Source organism: Mustela erminea, chromosome 11 (assembly GCF_009829155.1).
Source record: "Mustela erminea isolate mMusErm1 chromosome 11, mMusErm1.Pri, whole genome shotgun sequence".
Lineage (NCBI taxonomy): Eukaryota > Metazoa > Chordata > Mammalia > Carnivora > Mustelidae > Mustela > Mustela erminea.
The window spans coordinates 97,015,359-97,041,862 of record NC_045624.1 but is presented as its reverse complement, the minus strand read 5'-3'; the positions used below and the strand labels follow the sequence as shown (position 1 = coordinate 97,041,862).

The 26,504-nt window shown below is 54.3% G+C and overlaps 1 protein-coding gene across 4 annotated transcripts in view; it reads left to right on the top strand.

Moving 5' to 3' along the window:
* The window catches only part of GRB10 (growth factor receptor bound protein 10), a 172,857-nt gene that overhangs the window by 115,136 nt on the left and 31,217 nt on the right, over positions 1-26,504 (top strand). For all 4 annotated transcript variants that reach the window (XM_032305455.1, XM_032305457.1, XM_032305454.1 and 1 more), the window contains one exon: positions 23,085-23,241. In XM_032305455.1, coding sequence (XP_032161346.1) covers positions 23,085-23,241 — 157 coding nt within the window. The remainder of the gene's footprint in view (positions 1-23,084; positions 23,242-26,504) is intronic.

Sequence of the window (26,504 nt, the reverse complement as noted above, 5' to 3'; positions counted from 1 at the left end):
CAAACACAATTAATTGCACGTTTAACCCCATTTCTAACAGGGCATGAATATTGCCTCTGCTCCAATCCCCTCTTCTCCCTTTGCTTACTTTTAAGAATTAATTTTCTGGAACTGAATTAATTGCCCTGCATCGGGTTCTGCACGTTACTAATGATCAAAAGTGGGCCTCCCGAGGCTCTAACTTCCATTTAATGAACACGCTGCTGCATTAGACCGTCTTTGGCAGGGAAAACACACCCCTGTGGCCAAGTGCAGTTAACTTCGAGGAATGTGCCTGTGTGGACACGCCATGCCTCCTCCTTCTCCCACCTGGGCCAGGCAGCACCCTGGAGCCCAGCGCCTTCTCGTCAGCCTCCACCGCGAAGATCTCCTCCATACTGTGCAAGCCTTCTCTTTTAGCATCTCCAAAACGTGCCCACGTCACCTTTCTGGTGCTGCCAAGGAACAGAACCATTGGAACCACGGTCACAGTGATGCAACACCTGAGGGCTGGGGTTCCCATGGGGTGCTGAGTGGGGTGAGTGGTGGCCGCCCACTGTACTTTGGATACTCAGGACAGCTGTAGGGTTGTCCTGGGACCAGAATCTGGGAGAGCTATGCTCAGGCCCCCAGTGGGACAGAGAAGATGCTATTGTCCGATGACAATCCCTTCACCAGGGCAAGGGTCTGTCTGTACACATCACTCAACTCCGTTATCGAATGGGAAGCTGTCTTTACTCAGTGTCCCTCAAACTGGTTTCCCGGGGCACCTGGGTTGCTGTTAGTTAAGCAGCTGCCTTTGGCTCAGGCCTTGATCCCAGGATCCTGGGATTCAGTCCTGGGTGGGGCTCCCTGCTCAGTGGAGGCATCTGCTTCTCCCTCTCCTGCTCCCCCTCCCCACGCTTGTGCTTGCTCTCTCTCTCAAATAAAATTTTTAAAGAAAAAACCTGGTTTTCCTTTCTGTCCTGCCTTAGCTCCCCGTTTTCTCGTGAATAAGGCACAGGTGGCTCCTACGAGAGCCGGGCTCCACCCCTGCCCCCTGCAGGAGCCCCGTCTCTCCACCTGTGCCCTGCCCCCCCTTGCATGGGGGGACATCACCCACCCTCTGACTCCTTCCTTTGCCCGTCTACCTCCAGTCAGTCCTGTGGCTTCCCTGAAAAATTTCCTAGAGAAGGAATATAAACTGACTTTGGTGGTCTCGTAAAACATCAGTCTGCCCGTGAACCTTCACTCGCCATCCCTGGAGCGGTTCTGTCACCAAAGAGATTTTTGGTGTTTCTTGGTGGTCTCTGGGGGCCGCCCAGGGTGACCCCGTCTCTCCCCTTTTGCCAAGAGGCCTCAGAAGCCCAGCACCACACCTGGTGCCTCTGGGAGAGCCTGGTCTTCCGCTGCCACAGGGGGCTTGCGTTCCTCGTCATCTTGTCGCAGAGTGACAGTGACCGGTCCTGTCCACAGAGTGGGCCCGAGTTCAAGTCCGCGGTGTTCCTGGCACGCCACAGCAACGCCGCGTGCAAACAGGAATGCACCTTGTGGAGCCATAATCATGTGACATTTTCTTCCTTCTGAGCAGACGTGTGAACTCAGCCAAACCAACCAAGTGGGGCCCGCGGGCGACGTACATCCCATCGCCTCCTGTTCCTTCTGCCCTTGTGCGCTGCTGCCACGGAAGGCCCCGGGAGCTAGGATGCTCCATGTGGCACCTGTCCCCGTGGTCCTGGTGGGGGGCGGCGTCAGCAGGCTCTGAGGCAGGGTCCCCCCTGGGGAGTCGGGGTCGCGGGACAGAGCTGCGTTAATAAGCGGCATGTTACGGCACCGCAGGTTGGCTCAGCCTCAGGAACCTGTGTCAGAAACAGACACGCTGGCAGCCCTGCGTCTTGTTCGCCAGTTTCCATGGCTGCTGTGACCGTGACTCCGTGCACGAGCCCGGGTCTCAGTAACACGGAGGCTGCGGAGTGTGCCTTCTTGGGGGATGGGCCCCCAGTCAGTCCTTCTGGAATGGAGCCCTTCATCCCGGGCAGTGGCTGGCCTTCCTGGCGTCCTGCCCCGCCCCTTGCACATTTCCGAGCCGATGGCAAGCCTCGTACCCACTCTTCTCACCTGGGCTTCCTGAAATCCCGGTGACCTGAGTCCTGAGAAGAACGCAGGCAGGTCTGTGAAGGGTGGGGAGGCTTGCATCCCGTCACCTTCTTGGAAATGCGCATTTCATGCTGGGTCCTGAGGATCTGAAAATTCCTACCAGGAAGAAAGCCAGCCCAGAGCTCTCCAGACCCTTCCCATCGCAGTCTGCTTTCTCCACAACACGCTTCCCATGGAACCCACATTGGGATAGGGTTCCAGATTGTCCAAAGCATTTTTCGGAGTTCTCTGGGAATAGCACTAAAATCGAGGTGTCTGAGAGCCCTCTGGGTGGCAGCCTGGGAACGGCCCCAGTGTTCGATGGGACCCGTCTTCACACGTCTGCAACACGCAGGGCACCCGAGCAGGGCAGTCCTGTCAGGAAACTGAAATCCCCACCACAAGGGTTTCTCGGACTATAAATATCACTGAAAATACAAATTCCCTAAACTTGTGAGGGCTCACGTAGGTCCTTGATCACGTCATCGACCCTCCTGAGATCTCTCCAACTGTGGGAAGCACTGCAGAGTGAGTGCTGAAACCCACTACCTTTCCTAGGAAGACTCCGTGTGTGTTTCCTCCGAACCCGAGAGCGAGAGGTGGAATTCCTCGGCCAGCGAACCGGGCAGTTCTTGCTGCTGCTGCTGCTTTGGCCAGAAGTTTCATGAGGAGCAGGGGAAATTAGGAAATGGCGTTTTGGCCCCAAGATTTTCCCCTCCTTGGCAGCTCTGTCGTAAATGCCTGGGAGTGCCCTCCTCATCCTCGCTTGCATTCATGTTTCAGATGGCTCGGCTCGTCCAGCGGGATAAAGCCTGGCACCTGTGGGCATCTGTGCCTCAGGAATGCCCGTGACCAGTCACGGGGATGTGTGGTTCCCTTGGGCACTCTCCAAGTGCGTCCTTAACTTCCAAGTTGAGATAAAGTGTGTTATGACCTTATGAAGGTGAGAGTGTGTGTCAGACCTGTGGGTCTCAGGAGAGGCTGTCCCATTCCCGTGCTGCTGTAAACACTTTCTGACCCGTGACCTTCCGCGGCTGCCTTGCCGTCCGAGAACACAAAGCCATCTGTTCCCATCTGTCTGCAGTGTGGTTCCGTTCCCACCCTGCTGCATGTGTGTGTCTTGTTTTAAGATTTTATTTGTTTATTTGAGAGAGGGAGTGAGAGAGAGCAAGCAGGGGCAGGGTGAGGAGCAGAGAGAGAAGCAGGCTACCCGCTGAGCAGAGAGCCCGTGGGGCTCGAGCCCAGGACCCCAACATCATGACCTGAGCCGAAGGCAGATGCTTAACCGACTGAGCCACCCAGGAGTCCCATTCTCTCTGTTTTATGTGGTTTCAGCCAAGGTAGATATAATTTTATATGTGATTTTCTTTGTTAAATATGACATGTTTTCTGTACCCTTCTAGTTCTTGTCAGCAGTGCCCTTTGAAGCTGGTTTTCCTCTGGCCACACTTCCCTGGCTGTCCTGACCGTGCCGGGACGTCTGCATGGCTTCCCCATGGTCTGTGCCCTAGACAACACTTTCTTGAGCAACCGTGCCGTGGTCTTTGTCACATTTTGAATTCTTCCCCTCAGGGAAGTTTCCAGAAGCTGGGTTCCTAGTCCTAGATCATGAGTGTTTTCTGGCTCTGGATGTGTGCTGTGATATTAATTTGTGAGGTCTTGTTTATTTTGATTATTGTATTCAGGAGTAGGTAAGAGTGGGTTTCAAGAGTTCTGAGCCCGGACCTGCACCAGAGCCATCACCACACCAGGCCGCCCCATGTGCTCTCTGCTGAGTAAAGGGCTCGGGCACCCCAGGACAGCACATGGTGACCCTGGAAACCTGTCCCCCAGTTGGGGTGGCCCTCCAGGCCCCAAATGGTAAACTTCCCTTGGCCGGAAATCTGTAGTGACCACAAGAAAGGACCCCCCTTGGCCTCTCCTGCCTTAGTGGCCTTGAGCACTCATCCTCTTGCTCTCCAGAATCCTGCGGCCAGCTCAGCCCTCCCTCTGGCTGGTCCCTGCGGTCTCAGGATATATGGTGATGCCCTGCGGTGACCGCGGAGTGCAGGGGGCACCATGAGGTTGCCCGCACTGTTCCACGTAGATCTCGGGGGTCCCGGAGTGGATCGCTGCACGAATGGGGAACAAGGGAGGGCTGGAGAGTGGGCTCCAGTCCGACGCCTCCTAACCTGGGCATGCTGCCCTGCTCGGACCACCACAGGCAGCCTTGGACTTGGGGCTCAGGTTTCCCTTCCTCACCCCGTCTGAACAGCTGTGCAGTCCTGCCCACCCCCCACCAGCCTCTCTGGCATGGTGTCTGGTCTGGGAGGATTGCTTGAGTGGGCTGGTAGGGCCCCCAGACCGCTTCCCCAAATCTCACACCTACAGGCACGGGGACGCTCCGTGCCACTTGCCCCTGTCCCTGCCCGCCTCCGTCCAGCCTTCTTCCCAGTCCCAGCAAGGAAGTAAAGTCACCACCATCCTCTGTCCCTTTCATGGGCCCATCCAGCATGTTTTCGGCAGCTTGTGCATCTGGGCAGTGGGTGCTGGGCCTGGGGCCAGCCGAGCTGACACAGCCCTGCCCCCCAGGAGCCTGCAGCCTGGCGTGTGAGGTGGACACTGTCTGGTGACACAGCCCTGCCCCCCAGGAGCCTGCAGCCTGGCGTGTGAGGTGGACACTGTCTGGTCCTCAGGGGCGTGTGATTGCCAGCGGGTCAGATGTGAGACTTGGACATGGCCCTGTGCAGGGAAGCCATGAGCTAGCGTACCGTCAGAATTGAAGGAGGAGGAGCCAGTTTTTGGCTTGGAGGGCAGTGAATGTTCCAGAGGGAAGGAGGGAGGGCGGTTCACAGAGGTCCTGGACATGAGTACCTAACCTCTGCTAAGAATTCCATCCCAAGGGCAGAGGAGACCCCGCCAGGTGTCCCGACGGGGCTGCAGGGCAGGTTTGCATTCTGAGGAGGTTCCCTCTGGTTTGCGGTGCTCAGGCTGGGCCACAGCGGGGGTGGCAGGGGCTTGGGGACTGCTCACGCAGCCTTGGGAGCTCGCGGCCTTCTGGATGAGACAGCCAAGGTGCTGAGGCTGGGGAGAACAGTCTGGGTTTGAGCCAAATCCCCAGGCTTTAGTGCTCAGGCTTTCTTGCTCTCCCTTAGTTGTCCCGGTCCTTGTGGCAACCGGCAGTTCTGATTTTCCTCCTTTAAAAGTAAGTCCACCTAGAGCTCCGATCTCGCTTCTAAATGTCATTCCCCACGGAGAGGATGCCGAGGGAGCACTTAAAGAAAGGGGAAGCATGAGATCCCAGAAAACTAACTGTCCAGACGACAGACTGAAGAGCTATGACAACCGAAATGTAGCTTGTGGTCCTGGATGATGGCATCTCGAGCCCCAAAGTACTGTGGTCTTTTCTATAAAGGACATTGGTGGGACATCGCCTGCACTGGACGGAGGTCTATTAATCCACTACAGGTAGCAGATTGATGAAAGTTCCTGATTTTGATCGTGGTGCTGTGGTTATACTGAGTGAGTGTTGTATACTGAGCTGTGTGGGGGTAGAGAGGCTGGCCGTCTGCAGCTCACCCTGACGGACAGATACGGAAAGGGCTATGACAGAGCAGAGCAGACAGAGCAAACATTTGTATTGGGGATCCTACATGAAGAGTATTTGGGGAATTGTGATACCAGGTTTTATGGATTTTCTGTAAGCTTACAGTTTTCTCAAGATAAAATGATGAAGAGAAATCCTGTTTAAAACCCAAAATATGCCTTCTGTGTGGACAGATTTTTTTTCATTGTACTTCCCCCAACCGGACAAGCAGCCTAGAACACATGACACATGCGCACGCCACACAGTTCTCCGTAGTTTACACAGCCTCAGCTTCAGTGCACGGCTTGGGCAACAATACAGGTGCACCTGGTTGGCCCGTCTGCTGCCTGGCAGTCTCGGAGGGTCTGTGGGAGGCCCTGGACCGCCTGCCCCCAGGACCCACGCGTCCAGGAGGGGAAGTTGATCGACAACACACTGCTTCTCTTTTCCCCGTTCTTTTCAAAAGAATAGAGGGAATATCCGTAATTGTGTGGGCATAATGTGCCTCGTGTGTGTGTCTGTGCCGACCACTTCAAGCTGCGTAAGCTCGTCCAAGGGAAGGTGGTTCCCAGAGCTTCAGTCCTGGGGCCTCAAGCTGTGGACAGTTCCCAGGCAGATGAATGTGAAGGAATAGATAGACCGCGTTTCCTCGGAGGCCTCCCAGCGCCTTGACTGTGCTGCTGCTTGGGTTTGTATCCGGTCCCCACTGCTCGGGGCTCCAGGACCCGCAGGGGCACAGTCTGGCTGTAATCACGTCGGCACCCTGTGAGCCTGAACGTGGTGAAGCCCCCATGTGATCTTTTAAAATTTGTTTGGGCAGATTTTGAGGGCGGTCACATGGGGGTTTGATAGGTGGGCTCTGTCAAGTGTGCGGGACAAAACGTGTGTTCCACGGGGCAGGCAGACTGCTGTGTGGTCCAGGGAGGGGAGGAGCCATGGACGTCGAGAGCTGGCCCTGTCCCTCCCTGCCCTCCTCCTGGGGGCCCCTCCCCTGACTTCTCCTGGCCGCCTCCCTCTTCTTGGGGACTGCACCCTCCTCCTGCCCCTCTTCCTGAGGTCCCTGCCCTCCTCCTGGCGGGGCCCTGCCTTCCTCCTTGGAGTGCTGCCTTCCTGGGGACCCCTCTCCTCCTGGGCCCTGCCTTTCCCTGCCCTCCTCCTGGGGACCTCCTCCTGGAGGTTCTGCCCTCCTCGCTCAGACTGGACACGTACCTGGAGCCCAAGGTCTGTGCCCCTTGATGTTTCTTTCCATTCAATGAAAATAATCACGTCTGACCTCTTGTGGGGCTGCTTGTTGGCCATCCTGGAAGGGGGCTGCAGCCAGCAGTGAGCTAGTGCGTCTGCGTCTGGAGGCTAGAGGAAGCTCTTGGCGCTGCTCTGGCCCCTGCACACTGATCCCAGGGGCAGGTGAGGAGAGCTACATTGGCCGCCGGGCAGTGTGGGTGCTGTCCTCCTGCCGTGGCTGCCTCTCCCTCCCTCTCCACACTGGTGTCCGGGTCCCATGGAGGGCTGCCATGGGGCCGCCAGGGCCCCAGAAGATGCCGCAGAAGAGGGGACCCTGGGGGGAGCTGCCTGGAGCTACTGCAGCAGAGTTTGAAGTAGGCGCTGGGATAAGGTACACAGTAGTAGCTGATCTCTGTCACCTGTTACCCGAGAGCGAGAAGAACCTTATTCCATCCAGACTGCAGTTCGTACCGAGAGGGTAACGGGTGAGCAGCTCTGGGTGCGTGAGGTCATGGAACTCCCCCGACTGATGTTGCTGAAGGCAGAATGCGTGTTTGGGTCCTGGGAGAATCAAGGGGAGATCTCCTTGCTGATCCCTGTGGGTCGGACGCTCCCTCTGGCGGGAAAGCCAGAACAGGATGTGCAGACAGAGGGGGTGGGTAAGGAAGAACTTGTTGAGCGGGAAATCCGCATCCTAACAAGGGCTTGCCATGTGTATGCACAAGACCCACCATGTGTATGCGCTGCTTTCCTCTGTGTCCTGGATGCCCTTCTGCTTCCTCTTACGGGTGGCACATGTGTTTTAACAGTTGGGGTTCTAGCATCTTGGCCACTGAATCAGCCAGAAGCCTGATCGGCCACTAGGAGCGCATATCGCTCACTTGGCCTTTTCAGACCTTGGAATCCAAACCATCTAGTGTTCTCAGGACGGGAGATTTCCAAGAGGAGACGGCACACAGGTGTCGGGGTGACGTGGTCAGAGGAGCGGGTGCACAGGCCGCAAAGGGGTCCAGCCCTGCCGTCGGTGTGAGTTTAGTGGAAACACAGAAGAGGCCGTCCGGATTCGGGCTTAGAGTGGTGACTGCTTCCCTCCCTCGGGAGGGTGTTTGGATGTTAGAAAACAACATGTTTTGTTGTCACGAAAGCCACATGGTTCTGGTTTCAGAAGGGAGAGATGGTCTGTGCTCTGGAGCGCATACCGCGGCGCAGAGCCCAAGCTAGCGTGGGTTAGCGTAGGGTGCGCGTGGCAAGTGCCTTGTGCTGGGACAGTTAACAGCTGTTTGGAGGAAGAGTGCCGTTGGGTTCTCCCACTTCATTGCATGCCACAGTGGACCAAAGTGTGTGTCCCCCCCAGCCCCCGCTCACTGGCGGAAGTCCAGTCCCGAAGCCCGCCCACCGCATCTCCGTGTTATGTGCAGAAATAGAGTTGTTGCAGCCCTCATTACTTCAGAGGAGGTCACACTGGGGGAGCGGGGTCAATCCAGGATGACCGGTGTCCTTATAGAGAGCGAGAATTGGGGGCTGCCCGGGTGGCTGTTGGCTGAGCTCAGACTCTCGGTTTCGACTCAGGTTGTGGTCTCAGGGTTGCAGGCTCAAGCCCCGTGTCAGGCTCGGCGCCAAGTGGGGAATCTGCTGGAGGCTCTCTCGCCCGCCCTCTGCCTCTCCCCCGCCTGCTTGTGCACACTTGTTCTCTCTAAAATGAGTGAATCTTTTTTTTTTTAAAAACAAGGAAAGTAAGGTCATAAGTTAAATATTAAGCTGTGGACAAGCTGCAGAAGAAGATCTGGAATCCTTACTTTTGCATTACCCTAAATAAAGAGCTGCTAAGAATCAAAAAGAAAAAGGTACATCATCTTTCTCTCTTTCTCAGTCTCTTTTCTTTCAAGGATTTTCCCCACTCCCAATTCACTCACTGCTCCGGAGCAAAAAACAGCTTTTCACAGCTTTGCTTCCCTCTTCTGACGTCACACCTGGTAACCTTGCTTCCGGTTTAAGAATGAGGAGCTGTTACCAAAGAGAACTCTTCTGTCCACCTGCTTCTGGACCCACCTGCCTGCCTTCCTGGCCATGTGGACTTGACCCCACCTTCATGGCTAATAATCCTGCGTTCACACCAGCCCCTGCTCGTGGCCAGCACCCCTCTCTTCCATTCGTTCCTGCTATCACCCCTTCTCTTGTCCTCCATCGTGAGACTCTCCTTTGTCCCTGGATCACTCCATTGGCATCTAGATAAGCCCTAACCCCAGACCTCCCAGGGGGACACCCCCTCTGCTTGCATTGCTGTCCATCCATGGCCAAGCCGTGGACTGAGTGTCCTTGCTCTCTCCCCTCAGCACTCCTCATCAGACTTCCAGTTCCGCCGGTTCCCTGAAATGAATCTTATCAAGGACGTGAGACCTACCCCTGGTCACAGCCTGCGGTCAGGTTTGGGTGACATCTGTGAGAGTGTCTCTGTAGCACATGGCATGGGCTCGCTTCCCAAACTGCTTGATTCTCCAGCTCCTGTGAGCCCCGCCTTCTCATCGCCTCCCCTCTCTACCCCGTTATCCCCTCTCTCTGTACCGCTGTTTGGAGGACCCTCAGCTGTCTCTGCCCCTCGTGCTCTCCAGCAGCACACTTGCCCTAAGGGATGTCACTCCAGTGCTAGGGGCCATCTGGGTGCTCCCAGCACCCACCTGTGAGTGGAGCCTGCCTGCTGCTCTGCATCCAAGCCCTCTCCCCTGCACTGCACCCTGGTGGCCACGGTCCCTGTTGGAGTTTCCCAGCCATCTGCACGTGGATACCCCAGACTTCTGTGTTCAGCACCGAAGTGGCTTCTCTATGTGAATGCCTGTGAGGCTCTTCATACTCCGTGTGTCCAAACAGAGCCTCTGATCCGCACTCAAAACCTTCTCTTCCCACAAGCTCCTGCCCCAGCTGCCCCGTGCGATTCCCCGAATTCCTTTCCCCCACCCTGTCACTTGCCACCAACCACAGCTAGACGGCCTCTCGTGGCTCCTTTGCTGGAACCCAGGTCTGACGTACCTTCCTGCCCTGCACTCTTGCTCAGCGGGCCTCCCGGTTTCTGTCCCCACCCGGTGCCCTTACCCACGCAGCACTGGAACGACCCTTTTAAAATGGTCCCATGTGACACCTTCGGTGCAGTGACTTTGTATTTCAGGGTAAAGGGTACAGTCCTCCCCACTGCCTGCAGGGACGCCCTTCCAGTATCCCCACTGGGCTGTCTCGCTCTCATTCCCACAGGGGACACCCTGGGTTTTGCTTCTCGTTTGTTGTCTGTCTCCCCACTTGAGTGTGGGATCATGAGGTCGGGAGCTCAGTCTAAGCAACGTGTCCCCAGCACCCAGATGCCTGGCGAAAAGAAGTTTCTCAGGGACCGCCACCGTGGATGACGAGGACAGAAACCCACCCTTATCCAGCAGACCTGAAGTGTTGGAGGTTTCTACCCATCGAAGGCAGACCTTAAAATAGGTTTTAGACTGCAGGGTACCTGTTAGGGTCTGTGCTGCCTACTAAGTTTAATTGCCCCTAGAAAGCAAACCTTCTCGCTGTTGTTACTGCTGGAAATCCCGCTTTCTGTAGCATCGATCATTTGTATCTGTGTTGCCTGTTACAAAATGTGATTGGATTGTGCCCCACCTCCGTAACAAAGATTTCCATCTCGAGGCTGATGGATCCTCAGCAGGTTTTTGTTGATGTTGTTTTCCTGAAGCTCCTGGGATGAATCCTGCCACCAGGAGAGAGAGCCTTATTCTAAATGAGCCTGAATGAGCGCCCGTGTGTTAAAGGCGTAGTTCTTCTGCTCTTTGCATCCCGCATCATTTATTTATTTTTCAGATTTTATTTATTTATTTGACAGAGAGGGAACACAAGCAGGCAGGGATAGAGGGAGAGGGAGAAGCAGACTTCCCACTGAGCAGGGAGCCTGATGTGGGACTCAGTCCCAGTACCCTGGGATCATGACCTAAGCCAAAGGCAGATGCCTAATGACTGAGCCATCCAGGTGCCCCATTCCACATCCTTTAAATTCATGGCACTTTATTAAGATGTGTTTATGGTGCCAGGAGTTGCTGACTTATGGCCAAGATGGACATAGGAGCCATGGAACCTGCCTGGCCGGGTGGGAGCCATGCCCATGCCACCCCGCCATGTTCCCAGTATTGGTCTTTGGATCTTTAGTCTTGTTGATCCAAGAGCCGTCCTGTCCCCAGCCTCCCTATGAACTGAGTGCATTTGAGGCTCACCTCCCCCCAGCAGGTGCTCACGAGGAAGCCCCCCTCCGCCATGGTCCTCCCTTTCCTAGGAAACCGATTCGTTCCGTGGGCGCGTGAGCTCGGGCAGACTCCACGCAGAAAGCAGAATTAAAGGTTGGGATTCCGTTAGCTATGACTTATCACCACATGATCTGTGCCCAGCCAGGGAACAAAAACAAAACAAGCCAAGAAGCTCTAACTTCTTTAAATTGCAAAAGTAATTCATGGTCACAATAAAAGCAAAAAGTGAAACTCACACGGTACAAGGTCACATAGGATAAAAGGTAGGATTGCTTTCTCGGTTCCCGACCTCGTTCTGCACAGATGGGCATTTATGTGTCTTCTTGGCTCGGGACCTACGGGCATCATCACACCCTCCCCCAAAGCCTCTTGTGGCTCTGTTACACGAAGACACCGTCATTTATGTAACCAGGGCCCTTGTAATGGTTTGCAACTCACTCTTCGTGTAAACAGAGCCGAAATGAACATTCCTGTCCATAGATCATCGGTCAGTGAATGGCTGTGTACTTGGAAGGGTCGATCAATGACACAGCGTTGGATCAATGATAGATAAATGATTGAGAGCTGGGAGAGAAGCCGGTAGATGGTAGATTCCCAGAAATGTAATTGCCATATCGAAAGATTTACGTGTTCATGACTGTACGTGCGTGCATATAAAATTTGTTTTTATAACCATCATTAAAGGGCGAACTGTCCCTTAGAATAATATGCAAGGGCACCAGATCTTGGCCATTCCTGGTTCAGGTGCAGAGTCATCTGGGTCAGGTGTCCTGTACCACTGGTCCCCATTGCCAAATCACTGTCCCCAGTGATGAAGGCAGACTCTCAGGTAGTCCATCATTTTGGCTGGCTGTTTCTTTAGCTTCCAGGAACTCTCGAAGACATCTGGGGGCAAAGGGACAGACCTGAAGAAAGAGGTCATTTGCTCTCCTACCCGCCCTGTCTGAGACCTTGACAGTCGAGGGTGGAGTAAGGTTTGCACCTGCCACGTTCCGATGCTTACTCTTTTTGGTGTTTGGTGGAACCTTTTGTTTTTCCGGGTTTAGGAGGGCTGTGGCTGCCTGCGGTGTTCTGGCTTACCTGTCATTCTTGGGGATCCATGGTCGAACGTGAGCAGAACTAGAAAGCCCCACTTTGTCCGACAGGCATGGAGGTACAGCAGGCTGGAGGTCATCTGTCATCCTCTGCTAGGGATTTTTGCTTGGGATGTCGGATTTTTAGTTCTAAACAATCATCAACCTGGGAAGCTAAGTGGTGCCAGTGAATGTTCTGCTTTCAAAGAGAATTCGTTGCTAACTCTTGGTGATCATCAGTATTTTTGTAATCCTGTAATCCTACCCTCATGGTACGTAAGCGCCCTTTCCCCCAAATAAGGCATTCCAGGTGATAGAAACTGTGCACAAAGCAGATGTGCCTTGCAGATGAGCTGGGATTTTGAGGGGGACATTGTATCTACGAATACATTTTCTTGACGGTTGTAATTGACCAAAAAGGAAGCCCCTGGTGGCAGCCCCCCTCTGAATCTTCAGGCTCTTGCCTTCTGGGTTGTTGGGATCTGCCTGGACACTGTGGTCCTTTGTGATTTTTCTGCCATTCAGGACTCACACTCTGCTTCCCGGGACTCCCTGTTCTCTGAGCTTCGGTCAATCTGCACATCTTCCCTCCCACGCAGTCTGCCCAGACCCCAGTCAGCCTTTCCCCCAGGTTCCCCTGCCCTGTCCCTGCCCTCGTGTCCCTGCCCTCTTACTCCACCAAGGTGCCCGCCCAGCTGTCGCGGAGGGGACGCTGCGCCCTTGCTGACAACGGTGCTGCTGCCCCAGAGAGGCTGTTGGCGGCTCCGCAGTCCCAAATTACAGGAACGCCAGCCCTGCTTGCCCTTAGGTCAGGCAGGACTTTTTCTGAAACCAGAGCACAATAAGTTAGACAAGTTGACATCAGATGCTAATAAAGATCACATGTTGGCCTAAAAGTAGACTGCTCCCACTGGAAGAGGTTGTGGTGGTTTTGGGGAGCTGCTTTGGATGGGCAGCCCTGACCTACAGATACAGCATGGGGACGGGGATTATTGGGGAGGGGTCGTGTCACTGCCCTGAGCTCGGGAACCATGTGGCCACCAGCAGAGAGCATGGGCATGGCCCCCTGATGGTCTGCTCTGTGGGTCTCCCTGGCCAGGTGCACCCACCAGGGGACCATTTCCACAGGCGGACCTAACAGCACCACCTTCCCCACAGGGGACATTTTACTCAACCAAACCCAGCAATAATCACTTAAACACCCTGTAGCCGAAATACCCCTCAGGACAGAAACTGAATGGAAAAGGAATAGGGTTACCCTAAATTTTGTTTTGGAATAAGTTAAAACCTATAGAGAAGTTGTAGGAATAATACAAAGAACTCTGGTCGATCGTGTTCCCCAATTGCTAATTCGTAATACTTAACACATTTTAAAGCTTTATTTACTTATTTTAGGGGAGGTAGGGGCAGAGGGAGAGGGAGGGAGAGAATCTCAAGCAGACTTTCCGCTAAGCATGGAGCCCGGCATGGGGCTCGATCCCACGACATATGAGATCATGACCTGAGCCAAAACCAAGAGTCAGACGCTTAACGAAATGAGCCCCCCAGGCGCCCCCCAGATTTTTCCAGCTGATCGATGTTGGGCGAGTTACTTCTCTGATCCCACTGCTTGCGAGTCTGATTTGTAGACATCAAGTGCTTCCTTTACCAGAAAGACCTCCATATCTGTTACCTGAAAACAGGGAGCGCAGCACGGAATCCTTAACATCAGCCACGCGCACGTGTCTGCTCTGCAGACCACGTCACCTTTCCCGGATGTCCTACTGATGTTCTCAATGGCCTTCCTCCTTCCTGGTCCGTGACCGGTACAGGACCACCATTGGCACTGGGCTGTGTCTCTGTCATGTCCCCAGAACACGCCTCTGTGCCTTGCCTATCCCTGGTCTTCCCTGTGCTCCGTACATTGACTGAAAGATGCCTGGCTGGTGGGGAGGCCCCGGGGGCCCCGTCAGGCTGTATGTGTGACCACAGAGAGGGAGTCTGCGTCCTCCACCAGGTTCAGCTCACGTGGCTCCTGACTTGTGAGATCAGCACTGGGGTTGAGGGCTCAGGGCGGAGGTGTCCTCTGCAGGCGTTTCCCCTTTGTCATGAGGAAGTACTTCTTGAAGGAAGGTAATTCGAGACGAGGTTCGCTTGCTCTTGTCCCCCAGGCTTCCCCTCTCTGGTTTTACTGTGCATTGATATCCGCAGCCGATTCTTGGATCATTCTGCGTTTACTAGGCCTCAGTCTGCTGTGGGAACGTTTGTTCCTTTCCCTTCCCCTTACTTACGTGTGTTTGTCCGTGAGGACACATTATTCTGTTCCGTGGCTCACAGCCATTACTACCAGTGTTCATTTAGAGACTCACGCTGCCCCACTGGGGCTTGGACGTGTCCCCACCTATGTACTCGCTCGCTTCCGAGGACAAGATGTCCCGTGCTCTGTGGACAGGGATGTTTGGGACCGGCCGGTCCACTGTCTCAGGGCTTGTCCTGGGCCTTGCGGGATGTTTAGTGGCCTATCTGGCCCCTCCCCACTGGATGCCCCCGACACCCGCACATACACAGCTGTTGTGACAACCAGAATGTCTCCGACATTGTCACACATCCCTCGGGCGGCAGAGTCCAGCCTTGCGGGTCCCAGCCCGGAAGCACTGAGGAAAAGGATATCGCTTCCTTTGTTGAATGTTAGTGTCAGAGAGATGCTAGTTCAAACCTTCCAGTAGATAGGCAGAAAAAGCCTTATTTTCTTTATTTCTTCTAGCAACTCAAGGCTGAAAGAGTGTTTAGGCTCTTGTCTATGAAGAATTTGGAACCTCCCCAGAAGTAGACAGAACAGAGAGGTGAACCCCCACGTACCCCTTAGCCTGCTGCAGCCGCACTTCATTGACCTCCCCCGATCTCTTTTGATGAGAATCTCATGTCAAAACATCACTTATTTGTAATTATTTTACAGTATTTCTTGTTCTGTAAAAGATCACTATTTTTTTTTAAATCGGAACAGTCATCATTCCTAATTCCTTAATATCATAAAAAGATTCAGTATTCAAATCAGAGTTGTATCTACACCATGTGTGCACGGTCCCGGTGCCCCTGAAAGATGGCGCTACCCCAGGAAGGGCTCTGCTCAAGGATCTGGTTCCCACGGAGGCTTTGATCCAGAAGGGTGCGCCCAGGCCTGGCCACACCACAGGCCCCAGCTCTGTGCTCACACTGCACGGGTGCCTGCCCACCCTGAGCTGGTCACCAGGCCTCCTAGAGGTCACCCTGCGTCCCCACCCACTTCAAGATGGACAGGTAGACCTGGGGGGGGGGGGTTCTGTTCTTAGACACCATCACTGCCTTCCTCCCCGAGGGCTCCAGCTTCTTTGAATGCAAACGAATTCCTAATTACTGGGATCCCAACCACTTAAACTTGAGATGAAGTCTTTGGGGCGGAAGTTCCAGATGAGTTCTTTCTGTGCAAATGCTCTCTCTTTGTGGTGGTGGTGGGGGGTGCTGTGGCTTGGTGCAGTATGGTGAGCCAGGGCTGAGGTGCCCCCCAGAAGAAGATAGGTCAGACGGGATCAATAAATAATTGAGTCTGTGCCCCATACACGAGGGGATTATATGCAGCCCCCCATGTGACAGCTGGTGTAAGCCTGTGTGATAGTCCCCCCACTGTGGCATTGAGGGTGCTGCGGGTTAGAAGTGGGGAGGCTCATGGAACAGTGGGAAGGGGGAGTCTGAATCCAGGACTGGCAGGTCTGTGCTCTCACTGTGGAGCCAGAAATTCTCTACCTGATTGATGCTTCTAGGCTGCGTGGGGGGTGGGCCCTGCGGGAAGCTGGGATTCCTGGGGAGAACCGGTTTCTTAAGTGGAAAGCTGAGGACTTACTCATGGTTCCATCGTGTTCTTTAACAAATCCGGTTTTAGGAAATAGCATTGTACCAAACACAGTCAGTCGTCTTTGCTGTTGGGCACGCTTCTGTTACTAGAGATGGATTTTAAGAAACCTTGATGTCCAGGCACCTGGGTGATTAAGCATCTGAGTCTTGGATCCCAGGGTTGCAAGATCGAGCCCCGCGTCAGGCTTTGCACTCAGCACAAAGTCTCCTTGAGACTGTCTCTCGCTCTGCCCCTCCCCTGCGCATGCTTGCACTCTCTCTCTCTCTCTAAAATAAAAATAAATAAATCTTAAAAAAAAAAATAAAGCTTGACATCTAGCGGTGTATACTGGGAAAATAGACACACACACGCACACTGAGACTCTGGTACGAAAATGAGCTAGGCAGTTCTGTTGGTGAGCAGGAAAGACTGGAAACTGTCCACATAGACAGCACCGTGGTCCACACGGCCACGTGGGCAGACCCCTCGCAGGCGCAGAGACATGAAAGAAGCATCGTGCTGGGAGATATTTACAATGTAACCTGAGTCTGCACCAGCCTGATTGCAAAACCGTCTGTCCTGTGATCCTAACTATGTCAGTGTGTCTATTTATAAATACCTGTGCAGAAGAATACTAGAAGGGCACACTCAGAGTTTTAACCAAGAGGGGAATTAGTGAATCTCGGTTTCTTCCCCTTTGTCCCTTACTGTTGTCAAATGTTACTATGAAAACTCATTTTTATAATTAAAAAAACTAGTATCTCTGGGTGGGGGTGTGTGTGTGTGTGTGTGTGTGTGTGTGTGTACGTGTCAGGAATTTCTACTTTATGTGCCCCCCCCCCCCACATGTCCCAGGAGCGGCTGGCGTTGTCCTTACGCACAGGAAAGTGCGCTTCCCCAGGTCGGCTCCACCCTGAACGGAGTCCTCCTCCGTTTGAGAGCTAAGGGAACCGCCGCTCACTGCGCCTGGACCCGTGCTTGCTTGTCCTCGCAGTGCTGGACACAGGCGGCACCTGTCATCGCTATGGGGCCCTCTGTCAGGACTTGGGTGCCCCCCCCCCGTGCTTCCACTCACCTGAGCCCCTGATTCCTGGTCCTGGAAACCCTGGGGGAGCCCACCGGACAAAGAGGCCTGGTGTAGGGCGGAGGGAAGGTATGAAGAGTTGCCAGCAAATCATCGCGGCAGAGTGAAGGGGCCGCGCTTTCCAGCGGGGGCCTTGCTGGGTTTTTTCCTGAGCACGAAGAAAACCGAGTGTGGGAGAAGCGACTACAAGCGTGCTACAAGCGACGCTTCCCCAGGACCCTCAGGGAGCTGCAGAGCAGAGCAAGAATGAGGAGGGAGCTGTGGCCCTGCTCCCCCAGGAGCTCCAGGAAGGGGGAGAGGAAGCGGACGTGTCCATGACAACAGCAGTGGGCCCTCGTGACTGGTGAGGGCCCAGGTAGGAGCCCTTGGGTGAAGCCGGCAGACCAGTTGGTGGCACCGCCGTACACGCAGGGAAACTGAGGCCCAGCTTCGCTTGGCTCCAAACACTTGGAATCCCTTTGCTGTCTACAGTCCACCAAAGGAGGATTGCGTCTTTAAAATAGCTTTTATTTAAGTTTTTGACAAAATGATACCACTTTATCGATACTGCCTTTGTCAAAGTCACAGGCTACACATACCCCTTTGAGGAAAAATAAGTACAGAGGAGCAAGTCAAAATCGAGTCTTCCAAACAGTCTGTCTGTTTTGAAAGGGAGCCACGAAGGTAGGCCACCCTTGCTTTCAGTCTTGTCACCCGCCTCTTGGGCTGAGAGCCGTTCAAGGAGGGGAGTCTGCTGGGGGACCCTGAAATGTGTGGTTGACTTTCAAGAACTATTCAATGCATTATATATGTTTTTAAATTTTATTTATTCATTTATTTGAGAGAGAGAGAACAGACTCACTGCTGAGCAGGGAGCCCGATGTGGGGCTTCATCCTGCAATCCTGGGATCAGGACCTGAGCCGAAGGCAGACGCTTCACCAACCGAACCCCTAGGAGCCCCTCCCTCAGTGAGGTGTTGTTTTTTTTGTTTTGTTTTTATTTTTTTTTTGTTCTTGTTTTTTGGATTTTAACTCCTTTAGAAAGGATTTGCAAGGACTGAAAATATGTTTTCATTGAAACTTGGACGTCAGCAGTTTATAACGCAGATTTCTTTTAAAGTGAGTTTGCCTCAGCAGACCTGAACAGGACCGTCACGTACTATTACCTTGAACCCAGCCATGTAATAACATGGGGGCAGTTTCAGTTATCCTGCTTTAGGTCTCAAAGTAGAACCATTAATTTAGAACAGAACTGGAAAAAGATGTTAGATTTCTATTATTTTTCACTAAAATTTATCTAGTCTAATCCTGGTTCTGCCCCAGTCTGAACTGAATTTAATTTCCCCCAGACTTATTACAAATGCCTGATCAAGGGGCTTTGAGCACACCGGAATCAGAAACCTTCTTGGGTCGCTCCTAGGAAGCCACAGATCCCTTGTGGCTCAGAGGATCGTCTGGTGCTGGGAAGCGTCATGCCCGCAAAGCAGCAAACCAGAGCAGACGCCCTGGGGTCAGGTCCAGGCTCCAGCAGTTTCCATCTGCTGGATGCTGGGCCAGCCCTTCCGCAATATTGAGACTCACGTCTCTCATCTTGTTGGGGGACAGTGACACGGGCCTTGCAGGGCATTCACGTTGGGCCCTGGCATGGCTGCTGTGGTTTTCAGAGGTGGAGCTCCCCACCTGCCCAGGCAGAGGTGTGGCCCCTGGCACCGTCCACCTGCCTGGACATGGCTGACTTTCTCACTTTCCTCCTCGTGGCCCCAGCCAGGATGGGTACCATCAGCACATCCCACTTCCTGTCCCTGGCAGTTGGTGGATTACAGCCTGACTTCTCCATAAGTGTTGACACCCCTCCGCCCCGCCAGTGTTCATAAGAAAGTTTCTGAAAACCTCAGTTTACATCCTTAACCTTGGAAAATGTGCTGAAAGCGGACCTGGGAGATCTCCCAGCCCAGAAGGGTTGATTGAAGGTAAAGAAGGAAGACCAAGCTGGCCAGGGAGCTCCTGGCTCAGAGCCCTCTGCTCCCTACTCTCTTGGCTCCTAGGCCAGTGTTTGGGCCCCTCCCCCAGCCCTGCTCAATCCATGCATCCTGGGGTGGGGGGCTGACCTTCAGGGTCATGCTGCACTGCGGACAGCACTGGGTGCAAAGAACTGGAAGTACCCCACTTTCTATCTTTGCACGGTGGTCTGGGCCAGAGTAAAGGGCTTCTCAACCCAGTAGGAGGTTCTGAGCCTGTGAGTCAGCCAGCAACATGTGCCTGGTGCATGACATGGGAGCGAGCTGGACAGCAGAGAGGTAACCCCCACGGCTGACCTGCCGGGGACCCAGGACCAGAAGCCACGCTCCCCAGAGTGCAGATCGGGGCCACTGGGATGACGTCACTTCCATCCTGATGGTTCTCAAACTCCTCCCATTTGGTCTGCTGCTTTCTCTGTGCAGGGAGTGCATAAAAAGTGACAGCAGGGCTCCAGGAGTGCCACAAGGTTCTATTACCACTCCAGGTGTTTTATCATAGGCCACAGGGCCCTGCTGGCAGGGGCTGAGCGGCCTGACGGAGCATCCCTGCCCCCCTCACCTCTGCAGAGAAGCATCTTACCCTATTGATGGGATTACGTTCCTTGCAATAGTACCATTTTATGTTTGAAAGCAATGATTTACTTAGATTTTTTTTTTTTTTTGCAACAGAAAAGAGGAAAGTGAGGAATCAGGGGTTTGTTTTTCCCACTGAATTGTCCGGTCAGGAGGCTTCTGTTCCCAAATTTGCAGGCCTGATTCAGGGTCCGGGTGGGGGCCCTTCCCTGCCGTCTGCAGCCCACAGACATGGGGTGCTTCATTCCTTGAAAGCACGCCTCAAGGGGGCAGGCACAGGGGGCCAAGACCTTTCCAAAGGGGGCTCTTCTTAGCCTGAGTTGGGCCTGCCCTGTGAGGTCAGTGCTACTCACAGACTCCCCATTTCACAGATGAGGAGACTGAGGCACAGGCCCACGGTGCCAGGTTCCTGCAGCTGGTTCTCGTTGAAGCTGGACTGCGGCCCAGTCTGATTCTAGAGCCTCCCCACCCCCGCTTTGCGGAGGGAGGCCTCGGTGGTCCTTAAACATCCTCAGGGCAAACACTCTGCTTTGAACCTGTGGTCGACTCCCCGAGCAGTGCTCCCGGCCCAGAGGGGGAAGTGAGTCTCCACTAGTATGGAGCCTGCTTGAGGCAGTAGAGGCTGGCACTGCGGGGCTGCGCTGCGAGTTCACCCCCATCCGGGTGTGACTCACACCCATACGTACCCTTGACAGTCCCAAGCCCGCCCGGGAGACCACAGGCCCGCGGGAGGAATCTCCCCCTGGCTGAGCTGTGATCTGCGCAGGGCAGAGACCCAGGCAGGTGCCCTGGGCTGAGATCTCACGTCCTTACTTGCTTCCAGAATGAGCCCCAGCACTGCCCAGGTGGTGACTGACAAGGCACCTCATGGTGCTGGATGTCCCTTCAGCAGCTGGCTTCGGGAGGCACGGTGGAAGGCGGCCACCCGTTACCAAGCATTTCTCTTGGTGTCTCAGTAATCGCTGATGTCCTCTTCTATGTAGCCCTGGGCACGTCCCACTCCCACCCCCAACTGCTGCTGCGTATAGTGGCTTCTTGCCTTTCTGTCGTGGGGGGTTTGTCCCATCACTGGCCAGCAGCTCTGCTGTTTGTGGGAGGGGGCTAGGGCAGAGCAGCCAGCGTGCGCTGCGAGGTCCTGCCCCTGGGGCACCGTCTGTGTCTGCCCCTGCCCCGGGCCCGGCAGCCCGGCCTGCTCTGGGAATCCAGAAGCCGTGGACTTGGCCTGGTGACAAAGTACATCTTAGCTTTTAATACTGAAGACTATATATAGACCTCCGGGGGGAGGGGGGTGGCTGCGAGCGGCAGGGAGGGGAAGGGCCGGTTTAAAGAAAAATGCATTCGGGCCGGTCCGGAGGTTCAGTATGGGGGCCAAACCTGATTTGGGGCAGGGAATTGATAAACAGACTTCAGCGTGATAAAACTGTTGTGGAGAAGCTGACAGTGGTCGTCGTCCCAGAGAGGCTCCCCGACACTGAGCGTAGAGAGTGCCAGGAGCTCGCCGGGCTTGGCGGAGGACAGGGCAGACAGCATTCTAAGGAATTATCTGGACCCGTTTGTAGTTTCTAAATCCGTTTCTCGTTCGTGTTACTGCGTGCATTCGTTTAAATTTCGACCTTCAGGCAAAAGACCTTTCTTTGTTGTTTAAAGGTCACTTTTACGGACTGCCGTGCATCAGCTGTATTTGAATATTTGATTTGTTTCGTGGAAGTGTAACTTCCGTCCAGTGAAATGTGCACTACCGGAAAGAGATGAGTAGGTTTCTATAAAAACGCATGCGAGCTGCAAGCTCGTCCCTCGGTCCTGATTGGCTCCCAGGGGATTGTCACGGTGTGGCCCGGCAGACGAGGTGACCTGCCCCCGGCGCGCTGTGCCTCCAGGCTGACCCTTCCTCCCCTCCAGCGAGGACAGTCCTTGTAGGACTGGACGATCCCCATTCCTGCTCCTGCGTTCACTACTTTGCAACAGGGACTTGACCCCACGGCTCGCCCTCTCCTGCCGGCCAAAGTTTACACCTGGGAAAAGGGACAGAGAGGGAGCAAGAGAGCTGAGGCCACTTGGTCAGGACCAGGTGACATTTAGAGGCCACGGGAGCTCCCACTCCGCCGAGGACACAGACTCCTGAGGGACTTGGCAGACAGGCCTGGATTCAGAGAATACTCGGACTCTGGGTGCCCTGCATTTCCATTTCGCTGTCGCGGGAGCACAGGAGCGGGGCTCTTTCTGGCCTGTCGGCCTGAGGGTCCATCCCCCACCTCAGCCATACTGGAGGAGTGGGGACCCCGTGGGGGCCGCTTGCATCAGGCCCAGGGAAGGCGCTGATTGGTCTTGACTCACCAGCGTGGCTTGACTCACTACCTAGTAGACCTAGGGGAGGCAGAAGCAGCCCCCCACCTCCGGCAGCTTCTCCGCCTGCCCAGAGACTGCCCACCCTGCCCGCCCGGCTCCCCGCACCTCTGCACAATCCACTGCTGGTGGGGCCCCGCCCACGGGGGATAGTGGAAAAGCCCGCGACAAACTCCCTTTCTGGACACAGTCTCCATTTAAAATGCCATCTTGTTCCTCTCACTGCTTTTTCCATGCTGTTGAGGTAAGGTGGTTTGGTTTGGTTGAAAGCACCCTGTGTCTCCCCAGAGGCTGCACCCTGTTCCTGTCACTTGGTTGCTGGGGCAGAGGACATTGCTGGTCCCGGGGATTTCTGCTTGACCGTCCCTTTGCCTGGGAGCGCGTCATTCATGCTGGCTTTGCACGGTACGAGGGAGCCGAAGCTGTGTCATGTAGGGGGAATGGAGCCAAAGAATTTTGTGACTGTGCTCTTACTCTGCCCCGTCTTCTCAGTATTTTAAAGTTCAGCAGATTCTTACTTCTTCGTGTGACTCTCCCTGGGCCTTGGGGAGCCGAACTGCAAGCAGGCTGATTGGGCGCCAGCTGTATGCAGGCAGACCTGGGAATGGGCAGCAGGTGGACTCATCAGAAGTTAGGATTTGGGCTGCTCCGCTTGTCTGTGCAGTTGGTTCCGCTGTGAACCGTTTGGCCTGGAGACCCCCGGCAGTATCAGACACGCGTCCTGGCGCTTCCCGAGACAGGTGGCTGGGAAGCAGCTCATACGCTCCGGCCTGGCCGTGTGCCTGTCTGCCCCGAGGTGTCCTGGCATTTCAAGAACTTCCTGCTGTAACCCTGCGTGCCCCACTGCAGCTGGGCGGCGGGGGGCGCGGGTGGCAGGTGGTCTTGCTGCTTGCAAGGACGTCGGACCGGGTCGGAATGCCATGGTGCTACCTTTCCTGTTCGATCTCGATTTGGGGTTTACTCCTCAAAAACCCCAGGTACTCATCTGTCCGCGGGCACTTTGTGTGTTGCAGGATGTGAGGATCTTCAGTGAAGACGGGACGAGCAGAGTGGTAGAGATCCCAGCAGACATGACGGCCAGGGACCTGTGCCAGCTGCTGGTTTATAGAAGTCACTGTGTGGACGACAACAGCTGGACGCTCGTGGAGCACCACCCGCACCTGGGACTAGGTAGGGAGCCTGCTGGGGGACCTGGTGCGTGGCCAAGCAGGCAGCTGTGTCCCCACGGTGTCCCTGCCCGGACAGCGAGACGTCTGTTTGCCGTCCCCATTTCACTGCACACCAGTTTCTCCGGACACTTCTCTTGCGTCCCTCCCCCACCTACTGCTCCCAGAATCTTGCTTCTGGGAGGGTGGCAGCGGCTGTTCCCGAGGTCACGCACACAGCAGGAAGGTTCCTTCTGTGACTTGGCTGGAGAACCGGCTGTGGCAGGTGCTCAGAACTTGCTGCACAGGTGTGGGCTGGGGGGAGCACTGTCCCCGCGTCCCCGTACCCACAGCAGCTCGTCCCTCCTGGGAGTGGAAGTGGAGTGCCGTGGAGACGGCCTGCAGAAGTTGCAGGGTGTAGCCCTGGCCTGGTTCACAGTGTTCGCACAGGTTGCGCACACGTGTGTGTCTCATGTTTAGAGAGCAAGAGATTATTTTGAAATAGGTGCTGTTTGTAGAGCTTACTGAGGTTTGGTGGGGTTTCTTGCTCAGGTGGTCTTTTTCAGGTTAGGAAGCTTTTTAGACTTCTGTTTAAATTCTTACCAGATAATGGTTGGTGCTTAGGAAGTCATAGGCATACACCTAAAACCAGAATTTTCTCCGAATCAGCAACTGTGCCTGTCCCGTGTGCTGCAGGAGAGACTGCGCAGGTCACAGAGTTCTTTCCGTGGTTCCGAACTTTCCTCCTGAACCTTTCGGGAAGGTGAATAGATCAAATTTAAACTTCTAGGGCTGGAATATTCATGTAACAAAATAGTGTTCTTTAGGATGTTGTTACACAGTCTAAGCCTGAACGGTGCTACTAAATTTGAGTTGACATTGTTTGTTGTTTTTTTTTCTTAAAAGATTTTATTTATTTCTTTGTCAGAGAGAGAGAGAGAGAGCGAGCAAGCGTGCACAAGCAGGCTCCCGGCTGAGCAGGGAGCCCGAGTCAGGACTTGATCCCAGGACCCCGGGATCATGACCTGAGCTGAAGGCAAACGCTTAAGTGACTGAGCCCCAGGGGCCCTCTGCGTTGGCGTTGTTTCAAGTCCCTGTGTTCTAGCTCCCCTGTGCAGTCAGACGCAGCGCGCAGCTCACGATTAGCAAGAACACTTTCTCCCTTTCCTGTTTTGGCCCATCTCCAGTGCACCTCCATCTCCAGGCCCGAGGAAAGTTCCTCCATCATCTAGCAGCCTTCTTGCACCAGGTGCATTCACTGGTGCCACCTGCAGGAACAGGTGTCAAGCCCCATTGTCGAGCTCCAGTTTGGGGCAGCCATGAATGCGCCCTACATTGGTCTGTTGGGGCCGCCAGCAGCATCTTCTGCTGCCAGGGAACTGGAAATTAAACAACAGTTGGAGCCCTGTAGCGTGTATGGACACGTACACAGGCCACGCTTGGGTGTATACACATGTATACCAACGCGTGTCCATGCACGCACACACACACACACACAGAAGGAACTTTAAAAACACAGCTGTGGACTTGGACCCCAATATGATTATTCCCGAAACCCACTCAAAACTCAGAAAACGGTTAATTTGAAAGGAATTGTAGAAAGGCGTTCTGCAGGTATCGCAATACGCGAATATGTTTGTCCACACATATAAAGTCGCATGTATAAAATGGAGAGAGATATACACAAAAAAATCAAACACAAAGACTGTGAGAAATTTTGATTCACGTATTTTTTTGTGGTAGCCCTTGATCTCACAACCATCATGCCAGAGATGGAGAATTTAGGTATGGTAGAACTTCAGCAGTCATCGTCCACGTGAAAAGGAATTTATTCTGCAAAACTCAGTAAAGACCTGCGAGTGCACACACGGTATTCTCAGGGTGCGATCGCTTTCTGTTTTTTCCTTGTCTTATTCACGGATGGACTTAACATACTTACTTAACATACTCTAAAGAAGGTAATTTTTTTTTTCTGAGATTTTATTTATTTGAGAGAGAGCAAGAGAACTTGAGCAAGGGGGGGAGGGGCAGAGGGAGAGGGAGAAGCAGGCTCCCCGCTGAGCAAGGAGCCCTGTGTGGGGCTGGATCCCAGGACCCTGAAATCATGACCTGAGCTGAAGGCAGAGGCTTAACCCAGGCATCCCTAATCTTATAAAACCAAGTTAAAGTGACAAAAAAGGAAGGGAGAAAGGAAAATGATGCGGGGGGGGAGGCAGAAGAACACGGATTCTGTTTGACCAAAGGAAGTCCGTGACATTAATTGTGGGCGCGTGACGAGCCCTCACGGGGCTCTGCCTCAGCAGCTTCTCTGCCAGCAGCTCCAGCGGGGTCGGCAGCAGGGAGCAGCAGCTCCTAAGGCCTGGGTAGCGCAGGACATGGGAGCTTCTAGAGCTGATCAGTCCTGCCGTCCGCAGGTCCACAGAGCCTCCGGCCTTCATGCTCCTGTATCTCCTCTGTGTGCCCTTTGGTTTGTGATGCAAGCTGTCCTTTTTTAAAATTCAGCCACATTGCTGTTGAGGCGAAAATCCTGCTCTTACCCGTGTTCAGTAGCACCTGAGGGTCAGCAGTGGGGACAGTGGGGATAGCGGACATCCAGGAGCCCACTGCACAGGCAGGCACTGGCAGGCACTGTAGCCGTGCCCATCAGAGAGCCACAGGATGTGTCCGCACTGAATCCCCACCATCGGGCGTGAGTGTGCTCGTCTGGTGCAGAGTTCTTTAATGGAGGATGTTCTGGAGGGTGTCCCTGGGTCCTGGCACACAGTCAGGGGACCCCCGCTCTTGGGCAGAGCCGTCCAGCCCCGTGTCCTCAGTTACTGATAGCACCATGTGGAAAGTCGCTTTCTCGGTTGTGCGTTGGGGATGCTCTGGGGACGTGTGTGTCCATGAGGCCTGAGATTCTGGTGCCAGGCCCACAGCGCCTCAGATCTGGAAGGCTGGTATGAGGCAGACCATTACCCCTTATAATTGGGGCATAAGTGAGCTAATTCCAATGACACTTTGAGCCTATGTATGGCCTCAGATTTGAGGATTTCGAGGCATAATTACTACCCAGATCTTCACAGGTAAAATATTGGATCCTTAGCGATATTAAACTTTCTCCCAGGCAGGAGTGATGTTCTGTTTGCACTAGCAGAAGACCGAGCATGCATGTGTGTGGCCGCAGCCCTCAGCGGCCCCGTTGGTGGGGGTGGGGGAAGGGAGCAGATGCAGAGGTGCCCACTGGTGCTCGGTGGGCAGCGCCTCTGGCTGGTGGGAATGTTCCTCCTCCCTCTGAACTGTGCTGCA